General features: G+C 37.4%; 1 protein-coding gene across 4 annotated transcripts in view; it reads right to left on the reverse strand.

The window, feature by feature from the left end:
• The window catches only part of TBC1D19 (TBC1 domain family member 19), a 136,765-nt gene that overhangs the window by 42,726 nt on the left and 81,140 nt on the right, over positions 1-12,899 (reverse strand). For all 4 annotated transcript variants that reach the window (XM_072945483.1, XM_072945476.1, XM_006207000.4 and 1 more), the window contains one exon: positions 10,977-11,039. In XM_072945483.1, coding sequence (XP_072801584.1) covers positions 10,977-11,039 — 63 coding nt within the window. The remainder of the gene's footprint in view (positions 1-10,976; positions 11,040-12,899) is intronic.

A 12,899-nucleotide genomic window follows, 5' to 3' on the forward strand; every position in this document is an offset into this window, starting at 1 on the left:
AATGAGGCCTCTTTCACATTCTCTAGTCACTTCCACCTGACCCCTGTGAGACCTAAGATTGACTGACACTTATTCAACCTGCCACAGCTCTTAGTTACTTCCATCCCTCTGTGCACCATTCTGGATGACCTCCTCAGACTTTTCCATCAGTTCACTAATTGTTTCCTTCTGTTTCTACTATGTATCAGGCTCTGTTCTAGCTGTTTGGTGCCTGGGATACAATGAAGGAAACAGACAAACAAACAAAAAATCCTACCTTATGGAGCTTAATTACGGTCGGGGTAATAAACGGAAAGCATTATAAATAATTACATTATACAATACATTAGAGGGTGAGTGCTATGGAACCAAAGCAAAGGGGAAATGGGGAAGGATGATTGCCATCGTAAAGAGAATGGTCATACTGGGCTTCGTTGAGATGGTAACATCTGATCAAAGACTTGAAAGGACTTGAGGAAGTTAACATATACATATCTGGGGGATATCTTCTGGGTGGAAGAGCCAACGATCACAAAGGTGCCAGGGCAGGAGTATGCCTGATGTGTCGGGGGAACAGCATGAAAACAGGTGCCGCTGGAGCAGATGAGTGGGAAGAGAAATGTGAGAGAGGTTAAATTATACAGGGCATTGTGGGCCATTGTCAGGATACTGGCTTTCACTGGGAGTGAAATGGAGATCTGCTGCAGGGGCTTCAGCAGAGGAGTGAAATGATCTGACTTATTTTCTCAGGATCACTCTAGCCACTGTGAAGAGAACTGGCTGTGGGGGGGGGGGGCAGGGCAGAAGCAGGGAGGCCCTGTGGAAGACTAGTGACAGTGGCTGGGACTCAGATGGTAGCTGTATGTGTTGGCCACTGGGCTGTGTCACCCAGATCCCTCTTCAGGAATAAAGGACCTATTGCAGCTGCTCGCGGTGCTGCAGCAGACAACTCTCAGCTGCCCTCGGCAGGCAGCTTCTTTTAGGGAAGGCCTCTGCCAAAGAAAGCTATTTTCCTCAAGGATTATGCCCTTTCCCTGGAATGACCTACATCCAATGACAACTGATGAGATGCACGGGAGAAAGGTCTGCACCTCTTACCCCAGCCTCTGGACAGACCTGAGGATTTATCTCCTCATCAGAACTCTCTGCAGCAGCCCCTGAGGCTTCCACTCAAACCACCGTGGCTAGACTTCTCCCCCTGCTCAGTCCCGCTTCACTCACTGCCTGCTATAGCTGTTGAGCCCACCAGCGCTCCCTAATCAGTCTTTGGCATGCTCATTTCCACCTGAGTCTCCTTGCCGCGGAACCCAACTTGCAGCATGATGACAATGGAGGGAAGTGGTCAAATTTTAAATACAATGTAAAGACCGGGCCAAAAGGATTTACTAACAGATTGGATGGTGTGTGTGAGAGAAAGGAATCAAAGATGATGCCAACTGGAAGGATGCATGATCTGAGTGAGTGGAAAGATGGAGTCACCATCTACTGAGACAGGAAAAGTTGAGTGAAACAATTTGGGGAGTAAGAGCAGAGGTTCAGTTTTCAACTTGCTAAATTTGAGATATCTGCAAAATAACTAAATGGGGATGTTGAATAGGTAGTTGGAGATACTAGTCTGGAGTACAGGAGGGAGGTTTGGACTGAAGATATGAATTTGGAAGTTATCAACATATAGAGGATAATGAAATCCACAAGATAGGTGAGCTTGGTGAAATCTTCAAATGAGTGAGTCTAACCAGAGAAAGAAAACCAAGAACTGAGATCTGGGACACTCTAACATTAAGATATAAGAGAGAAGAGAAGGAACCAATTTTGGAGACTGAGGAGTAAACAAGAGAGGGGGTTTCCCATGATGCTAATGAAGGCGCTTCAGTACCCTTCACTAGCATGGGTCCCTCTCAGTGCTGGGAACTGCAGGGAGACGTAGGTAAGGAGAGTCTCTATGTATGCATTTCTAGTAAACTGCCTAATAACATCTCAGAAAGGGACCTAAATCTCTTATGATTCTAATAAATTGTTATTCTAACAATTATACATGTTCTTACCTGATTTGGTATTTATAATATTATATTTTCTTAAAGATTTATAATATTATACTCTTGTTCTTAAAGAGAGCTCTCAAAATTGTAGAAGCCTTAGGTACCCCAAATGTTGGATTTGCCTCTGTTAACTGGTAAAGTAAAAAAAGAACCAAAAAGAGTGTGTGTCTTGAAAGCCCAGTGCAGAAAGGGTACACCTAGGTCAAATGCTGCTGAGACATCAGTTAGGAGGCTTGAGCATGGGCCACCGGATTGTTACTGGTGACTATGACAACAGTATTTTCAGGTCAAATGGGCAGACATCGTATACAACGTTCAGTATCCGATTTTTTTAAACTTAACAATGAATTGTTAAGAGATCTTTTTATACCAGTATATATGAATATACTGTTGCTTTACAAAGAGTTGCTTCATTTTAAGGGTTACATTTTAAGGGCTATATATACCATGATTTATTTAATGGCTTAGTCTGCTATAAATGAATATTTAAACGATTTTCAACTGTATGCTATTTCTAACAATGCCAAAATGATAGCCTTTATTGCATCATTTCACACATATATGAATATCCTTATAAATGAAAGAGAGAGGCAGCAGAATCAGAATGAGAGAGACTTGAAGATGCTGTCTGCTGGCTTTGAAGACGGAGAAAGGGGCCATGAGCCAAGGAGTGCAGGTGCTCTGAAAGCTGGAAAAGGAAGGGAATTTACTCTTCTCCAGAAGGAACACAGCCCTGACAACAGCTTGATTTTCGCCCACTAAAACCCATTTCAAAAGACATCCAATCTTCAAACAGAACTGTAAGAGAACACATTTGTTTTTAGCCACTAAATTTGTGTTAATTGTTACAGCAGAAACAATAAACTAGTACCATTAATATAACAAATAAATTTATATAATTAATATAATAACAAATACAACTAATAAACTAATATTTTTCAAGTAAAATAATGCAAGAGAAAAATATACTTACAAATATCTTTCTACCGTTGCCTAGAGGGACAATGATTCCTAAAGAAATGTTTATATTAACTTTCCCTTAGAAGCTGGTGGGAATATGGTAACGTCAGGAGAAGCTCTGTGTTTAAATATATACCCCTCAAGTCCCCATTGTCCTACAGAAGACAAGATACTTGAGGCTGCTCTTGGGACAGTGTTAGTAACTGTAGCGTGGTAATGCCAGAGGTGGGATGTTACGCATTACCTACTGGTGTGCAACCCTAGCATGCAAGCAATGAGCTGCCAACCCCCAGTGTAACCTGCACTGCTGTTTTAACTTCTGAGATTCCAATTTAGTATCTATAATGACGTGATAATTCAATTGTAAATTTGCTAGAATGTAATTACATGAAGATGACAAGTTCAATCAAATTAACTAGAAAATTTAACTTTGATTACTCACTAATTAAGTAAAAACTGAACTTTATGAGGATTAGGTTATACATGGTAATGATTTACTTTATTTAGAAAAGCTGTAAGTGTAAGCTGGACGTGTAACTCTGAACTACGGTTTATACAGCAGAACTGTCCCCAACATTTCTACACACAACTGCAAGAGTCACTGGGGCCTAGAATTTCTTTAGTCTTTTGAAAATATATAATGAATGTTTCTGAGAAATGTTATTTACGTAATAAAAAGTACAAAGGACACAATAGGTCTCAATTGGACAATCACTTTAACTTAGAACTAAATTTTTAAATTTGTGGTGCTTGCATTTTCATCCAAACTAATCTGGAGAATTTTCAAATGATAAATTTTCAAGAATGACTTTTTGAAACACTCTGCCCTGATTTAATTTTCCTATATCAAAGGGCAATGTGGCTTACAGGGCTTTGAAATTGAAAAGACCTAGCCTGGGTCGTGGTAGCTATGAGTTAGGACTCTGAGCTTCTGCGTCTTCAGCTATAAAACAGGAAAAAAGCTACCTTACCCGGGTGCTGTAAGAATTAGTTACAAAGTATGTACGTGTCTAGAGCAGATCTTGGCACCTAATAAACACTCCATAAATAAATGATGAAGATAGTGTTGATAATCTCACTTGCAGTCATTAGAGAATACTGGGAGAAAAATAAAGAACTTTTTTCTGGTCTAATTTCTTGCTTGGGCATGGGGTCTCATCTTCTCCTCACATTCTTCTGGAGAAAAATATACTTTAGAAAATCTTTCCCGGCCCTGTCCCCCTGCCTTCCGACCTTATACATCCTTCCTGTGTCTCTAAGCTCAATTCCCATTATCACCATGCTTGTAACTATCCAAAGCCTGAAAACTCAGCCATTCTTGACTCTTCTTTCTCCCTCAACCTGCATATATAGCCAGTCACCAAAATCTTCCTGATTCTACCTATAATGATAGCTCCTTCCTACTTTCTTTCTTCCTCTCTCTCTCCCTCCCTCTTTCTGACAAGTATTTACTTGAAAACCTATTATGTGGCAGGCACTGCTCTAGGGACTGAGAATAAACACATGAATTAAAAAAAAAATCCCTATCCTCACACTGTTTGTTTTTGTGAAAGGAGAGAAGGGGAAAAAAACCAAAATATATCGTATATTATGTGGTGTTAAGTGCTACAGAAGAAAACAATGCAGACAAGAAGGATAATGCATGTTGCACATGAATATATTTGGGAGAAGTTTGCTGTGTGTTTTAGTTAGAAACCGAAAAGTGGTCAGGAGATGAGCCTGGAGAAATAAGACTTTGGACAGAAGAATGGCTCCCCAAGACCAGATAAATACCTGGAGTTGAAGGGAGAGGTCTAGAAAGAGATATAAATCTGGCAGTCATCAGTGTATAGATGGTATTTAAAGCTATGGGAATAAATGAGATCACCAATGGCCGCATGGGGGAAGAAAGAGGTCCTTGGAACTATCCTTGGGGTCCAGGGTAAGACAGGGAGATGAAGAGAACCTGGCAAAGGTGAAGGAGAATGCCAGCTAGTAAGATGAAGCAAACCAGAAAGCATGACATCCTAGAAGCCAAGTGAAGAAAGAGAATCAAGGAGAGGGCGTGACTGAGTGATCAAACACAGTAAGATGAGAAGTGGGAAATGACCACTGGCTTCAGCAGTATGAAGTCACTTGTGATCTTAGGTGGGACAGCTGGGCAAAAAAAAGGCTGATTAAGGAAGGTTCAAGAGAGAACAGGAGGATAGGATGTATCAACAATATCTACAGACTTTTAAAAAAGAAGTTTTGTTAAAAAAGGAACAGAGGAATGGAGTAGAAGCTGGAAGGGATGTGGGATTAAGAAAGACTTTTGTTTCACTTTATTTTGCTTTGTTTTTCAGATGAGAGAAATAACAGTGTATTTGTATATGGAGAAGAGTGACCCAAAAGAGATGGGAAAATTGACAATGAAAATATTAACAATTGCACTGCCCTTGAGTACCAGAGAGATGAGCTTTCGTGTCCAAATGCAGGGACTGGCTTTATGATAAATAAAAGCACAGACAGTTTACCCATGATAAGAAGGGAAAGCTGAGTATATGGGTGAAGATGCAGGTAGGTCAAATATATGTGGTGGTGGGAGTATATGTGGGGCTGGTTCTCAGAGCTTTTATGTTTTTCAGAAACAGGACTCAAAGTCATGAACTGAGAGAGAAGAGGTGGAGATTTGAAGAGAGAGGATTGCGAGAAGTCTTCTAGGAGAATGGATGAATGACTGGACTAGGGAAATGCAGTAGAACTAAGGATTCTCTTGAGGTTAGTGGTCGTGAATTTAAAGTAAAACTCGTTATCATGGTTGCATGTTTTTTCCAGCCACTTGCAAGTGCACACTGCAGCTACAGAGCTGGTGGAGGGCTGTACCGAGCCAGGATTAAGGTTTTGTTAGGTCATTACTATTAGAAAGTGGGAGAAGGGCAGGGAGCAGAACACGTATTCAAGAGGAAGTGACAGGACAGGTCATGGTATTGACAGCCTTTCACATCCGTTCTCTTTCTGTTCACAGCCCTTGCTCTGTATCTGGTGCTCATTAACGCTAGCCTGAACTGCTTGTTCACTGTCGTGCTAAGCTAATCTCGCCTCACTAATCACCCTATGCACATGGCTCACGTTTATTTTTGTTTTTCCCATTCTCCTCCTCACTCCTTGCCTTTAAGAACCAGACATGATCTCAGAGAAAGATAAAAACCATGTGAAAACCATTCATTTATATGTGGAATCTTAAAAAAATTAAAATAACCACAAGCAAACAAACAAACACACAAATAGACTCATAGCAGAAAACAAATCGGTGGTAGCCAGAGGGGAGGGAGTGGACAAAATAGGTGAAGGGGGTTAAGAGGTCAAACTTCCAGTTATGAAATAAGTAAGTCATGGGGATGTAATGTGCAGCACAGGGAGTATAGTCAATAATACTGGAATAACTTTGTGTGGTGACAGATGGTTACTAGACTTATCATGGTGATCAATTCATAATGCATATACATGTTGAATCACTATGATGTACACCGGAAACTAACATAATATTGCATGTCAACCATACTTCAATAAAAATAAACATTTTTAAAAATAAAGGAAAAAGAACCAGACAGTTCTTGTAACATGTCTATTCTGAAACCACAACTAAGCTGGACTACTCCCAGAATTTATTTCCACATTAATTGTATTTGCATGGAACACTGCATAAACCTTTATGAGAGCATTTATCAGATTATAACTATGTATTTGCCTTTCCCTGATTTTTCACTATAATGTAAGCTTAATAAACATCTTCTTATGCAGCACCTAACACAGTGCCTGTATCAGAACACTCAATAATTTGACATAACAGTTTCCCAAAGCAATAGAAATAAAAACAAAAATTAACAAATGGGACCTAATCAAACTTATAAGCTTTTACACAGCAGAGGAAACCATAAACAAAATGAAAAGACAACCTACGGAATGGGAGAAAATACTTGCAGACAATGCAACTGACAAAGGTTTAATTTCCAAAATATACATACAGCTCATACAACTCAATAAAAAAAAAAACGAACAACCCAATAAAAAAATGGGCAGACCTATATAGATATTTCTGCAAAGAGGATATACAGATGCCCAAGAGGCAAATGAAAATATGTTCAACTTCACTAATTATTAGAGAAATCAAATCAAAACTACAAAGAGGTATCACCTCACACCAGTCAGCATGGCCATCATTAAAAAGTCTACAGATAATAAATGCTGGAGACAGTGTGGAGAAAAGTGAACCCTCTTAAATTGTTGGTGGGAATGTAAATTGGTACAGCTGCTATGGAAAAGTGTATGGAGGTTCCTTAAAAAAAACTAAAATTGGAGTTACTATATGATCCAGCAATCCCAGTACTAGGGATATATCTGGAGAAAACTCTAATTCAGAGAGATACACACGTTCCAACATTCATAGCAGTACTATTTACACATAAACCATGGTGGAAAGGAATAGGAAAAGAACACATACATAGGAGCGAACTCTAATGTGAAAAGATACATGCACCCCAATATTCATAGCAGCACTATATACAATAGTCAAGACATGGAACCAACCTAAATGTCCATCGACTAATGACTGGATAAAAACGTTGTGGTACATTTACACAACGGAATACTACTCTGCCATAAAAAAGAATAAAGTAATGCCATTTGCAGCAACATGGATGGACCTAGAGATTGTCATTCTAAGTGAAGTAAGACAGAAAGAGAAAGAAAAATACCATATGATATCACTCAAAAAAAAAAAGGCACTATGAACTCATCTATAAAACAGAAACAGACTTCAGACTTAGTAAACAATCTTACGGTTACTGGGGAAAGGGGGTGGGAGGGGATACATTTGGGAGTTTGAGATTTACAAATGTTAGCCACCATATATAAAAACAGAAAAAAGTTTCTTTTGTATAGCACAGGAAACTATGTTCAGTATCTTGTAATAATCTTTAAAGAAAAAAATATGAAAATGAATATACGTATGTATATGCATGACTGGGACATTATGCTGTACACCAGAGACTGACATACTGTAATTGACTGTACTTCAATAAAAAAAGTGTGTGTGTATATATATATATATATATATATATATAAAACTAAATATATATGTAATCATTTTGCTGTACACCAGAAATTAACACAACATTGTAAATCAACTATACTTCAATTTAAAAAGTAATAATTTGACATGAATACATGATTAAAGGTTATCTGATTGCACCTGGGCCTTTCTTAAACTCCACTCAATGGCATTAAATGTCTGTAAGTCTGGCACACTCTAATATGTCAGTGCTGCCACTAAGCACACGCTAGACACGCCAAGCACATGACAGAGGATTTGTCACACACTAGGAAGAGTCAATTCCCATGCCTTCCCTTTACTATATAAAAATTCTTCCCTAGAAATATCTTACACACTTCGGACAATAAGTTAACTTTGGTAGGTTGTCATGATGTCATTAAGTAGTAGAACCTGAAAATGATATTATCAAACTACCCAATTTACTGCCATGGAACAAGGATTGTCTTCTGTTTGAACATGTTTTAAAACTCTGACATAATTTAAAACTTTCAACACCACTAAGTATTTTTACAAATTTCATGCAAAATAAAAACTAAATGTTGGAATACTAAAAAGTTGACTTATTACTCAAAACATTCTTTCTATAATATGCAGTGCTGTTGCCTATGAAATTTAGGTAACTGAGTTACTCAGAAGAGTGCCTGTGTATCCTTGTAACACAGGCCCAGATTTTCCTTCAAGAGGATTACTGGATGTCTTCTCATTTATATACAGACAACAGCAATGCCATACGCCATCTAATTTTGTAGTCTCATCACAAAACTCAATAAATGTGTTATGACCAAGAGCATGACCAGAAATATTAAGTTCTCTCCATTATCATCAACAGTTTCCCTATAGAGCAGTTGTGTTGCTAGACAGCTCTGACAAAGGAAAGCCTATAATTAGTGACAAAAGGCTTTCTTCTTCTTATGTCATACATAAACACACATGCGGGTGCACGCAAACACACAATAGGAATAACGTGAAAAGGCAACCTACAGAGTGGGAGAAAATATTTACAAATCACATATCTGATAAGGGGTTAATATACAAAATATATTAAGAATTCATACAATCCAATAGGAAAAAACAAACAACCCAACTGAAAAAATGGGCAAAGGAACTGAATAGAAGTTTTTCCAAAGAAGACATACAAATGGCCAACAGGTATGTGAAAAGATACTCAACATCACTAATCATCACGGAAATGCAAATCAAAACCACAATATGTTATCACCTTATACCTGTTCAAATGGCTACCATCAAAAAGACCAGCACCGCCCCCCTCAAAAGACAAGTGTTGGCAAGGGTATGGAGAAAGGGAACTCTAGTGCACTGCTGGTGGGCATGCAAGTTGGTACAACCACTATGGAAAACGGTATGGAGGTTACTCAATCCTGCTCTCAACAGAAGTCTGCCCTATGAGTGGAAGCAGGGAGCCCTTGACTTCTTGGCAGCATTCTCCCGCAATTTAGTATCTGTAACACAGAGCTGAAGACCATGAGAAATACTGGCCACCTGCCCCTCCTACAGAGATACTGTAGCCCTTGACTAGAAGTTACAGGGAAAGGGAACCCCTTCCTCCTGGCCACACTCAAGCTGGACTGAAGCTCCCATCATGCTGATCTGGGGGCCATGGGGGGAGAAAGTGCATCATGGTTTCAGGGCTACAGACTGTTCTTACTGAGATTCAGTAGCTTTTCTTGAATAATATATTTTTTTAATTTGCTGACTTCATGTATGACCTTAAAACAGTTTCCAGATAGTTTAAATTTTTTTAAAAATAATTTTCACCAGTTATGATTTTTCTACTAGGAATGGTTCCGTGGGCCTCCCTATGTTACTATTCCAAAAGTGATAATTTCCACTCAATATAGTTAAGTACAGAAACTATATAAATAAAGAATTAACTTTATTGTACATTCAAAATTTTACTGAGTACTAAGCAAAGTACCAGGCTACATATTACCTACATAAAGAAATAAACTTTAAGATTTTTGTATTTTCCAACTTTTAATTAATAACTATACTAAAGAATAGGATTTTAAATCTTTACTATTTTTTAAAATAAAAAAATTAATGGTATATTTGAAATCACTGGAAATTTCCTTAACATTGTTTCCAGGGTTATTCCAAACTTTAATTTTACAAATAAATTTTATAAAGTCTTTGGACTTCAGTTCTTGGAATGTATGATTAATTAAACCTGCTTGAGAGATTCTCATTTAACTCTTTTTTTCTGAAACAGATGCATAATTACCGCCACTATTACCAATCAGAAACCTGCTAATCCAAACAGCTGGAACTGATTTACATTTAATCAAGCAGGAGTTACCATGTGGAATCTAGACATTTCCTCCACAACACATATTGATATTCACTCAAAATCAAATTATTAATTTATCTATCTATCTATGTGTGATCTTTTAAAAGAGGATATCATTTAGGCAATTCTACATAAACTACATATTTCCTATTAGTGATAAGATGTTTCTATTTTAGTAGATATGAAAAAGATCTAGGTAAATCTAAACATCTACAATATCAGCATATGAAAATGATCAAAGAGTCAAAACGCTTGAATCATAACACTTCAAACTGATTTCAAGACATTTAATTATTTATTCAATACCTTTAATAGAAAAGTATCAGTAAAATGCTTTCTCTAAACATCTTGGGATGGCTTAAACATGAATCTGGTGCTGAATTTAAGAATCTGTGCCTCTACCTCTCCTGGCCGGAGAAGACATGTAGCTCTTATTCTTCCACCTAGTCCCACATAAGAACAAAAGTTAACCTTATCCCAGACTCAGAACATTTAGTTTGATAATAAACATGGCTTGGACTTCAGGAGGATTTAGTTAACAACACAGGTATTTTCTAAAGTATCTTGAGTTAGAGAATTTAAAACAAGAACTATACATTTTAATTTTTCAACTTACCTGATATAAATAATCTTCAAATACAAAATAATAATCATCATTGCTTGCTGTCAACTTCACATCCTATAATTAAAAGTAGAGAGCAATGAAAAAACCTAAATGAATGTGTCTATAGTACTAAGACATAAAAACAACATCTAGAAATAATACTGCAATGATTTGATTACTTTAGGTATGACTATAAATGTTTCAATTAGATTTTATCACTGTACTTATCACACGCAAACTTATAAATTTACTCAACTAATATATGAGATACATTATTTGACCTCAAATTGTTCAGACTTTTTTGGTTCCATTAGTACTTCTTTATTACTTATCTCAATTTTATCCCCTTTAAATATAATATTTAGGTCTCTTGAAATTAGAAAAACAGATGTAAACATAACATCCAAAAGCAACTATAACAAACTGGCCTCAAATTATTGTTCCAATCTCATCCTCCACTGTTCAAGTCCACATTCTTGCCATTCCCTCAAAATACCAAAAATCTTTTGTGTTTTTGTGATTATTCACTTGCAAGTCATCGCTTGCCAAACAAACAAAGACAATGTTTATTTCAATCTCACCAGCGAGAAAATATACATAGTAGAAATACTGGAACAATTACAAAGAAATATAGCAGAAATCCATGATAATATTGCTCAGCCTACAAAATTCAGTTGGGCTGTTAATCAAAGCAGCAATTAGGAGAGGATGAAATGAATTATGGATGACTTCGGAGGCAGTGGATGTGTGCTAAATCTGGAAAAACTGAAAGACACAGATTAAGAGAAGGGAAAGGAGCCAGTCTAAATCACAACATAGGCAGCCGTAGAGATCATGCAGTCTCAACAGGGATAGTATTGCCTCTAAGGGGGTGGGAATTGGGTCCTGGGAACCCAAAATTTTTACATAGTACAATGGTTTGTGGACCTCCAAAGCTTATCCCTACCCAACAAATTCTTATTCTTTAGTATTTCATTTTTTATATTAAAGAATTTTTTCTCTTTAGGGGTATAATAATGAAGAAAAAGTTGAGAAACACTGGCATAAACTGTCAGATCATAGTAAGTAGTGGAAAACTGTAGATGGTGTGGATTCAAAGCAGGTTTGTAGAAAAAAATATGTAGTCCAGAGAAGACCATTTAATATTTTAGCTTAAGGAGGGCTTGGTGTTCTGTATTTAAGCATTGCTGTGTTTCTTTCATTCATTTCTTTAACCACTAAAATAATTCTACTTTAGTTTCAGTTAAATTAAGAATGAGTCTTTGCCAAAGGGAGTTGTAATGAACCTTCAAATAATTTTTTAAAACGTTCATTCCCTCAAGGGCTGACTTTAATAACGTTTGGAGTTGCTCCAACAAGACAGCAGAGCTCAACTAACACAAGTCAGGAACAACCAGAGACAGAGATCTTCCTAAAAACACTCATGTTGTGGACAGTCAGGATTGATTCTACCAAAATTTATAGTCAATTCTTCAGATACAAACTGTCCACCTCCTTCTCACAGCAGATTTTCTTTACTGATTCTAGCAGAAATTCATGCTGGCAGCCAAGAGAACTCTCATGCTAGCACTCTTCGATTCTCTGAACTTCTCTTGTGAGCCTTCTCTCATTTGAACAGAAAAGAGGTTGAAGGTCTTAAAGCCCAAAGATCTTGTAGGCTGTTGCTAAAATAATCCTCTGAGCACGATCATTTGACCTCAAAGTTAACAGTAGTATCTGTGATCTAAATCTATGTAAAACCTCTGTGAGAGTCAAGACTTTTGATGAAAACGTCTTGCATTCTCTTCACTTTCATCTTTTCTCCCTGTAGAGCAAAGTGGTTAAAGGTACGACTGTGAACTCAGATTACCTAGGTTCAAATCTTGGCTTTGCTACTTAATATGTGAAATTTAAACACATTTCTTTAATATTTCTTTACCTAGCTTCCCTCATCTG

The sequence above is a fragment of the Vicugna pacos genome, chromosome 2, assembly GCF_048564905.1.
Source record: "Vicugna pacos chromosome 2, VicPac4, whole genome shotgun sequence".
Taxonomy (NCBI): Eukaryota; Metazoa; Chordata; class Mammalia; order Artiodactyla; family Camelidae; genus Vicugna; species Vicugna pacos.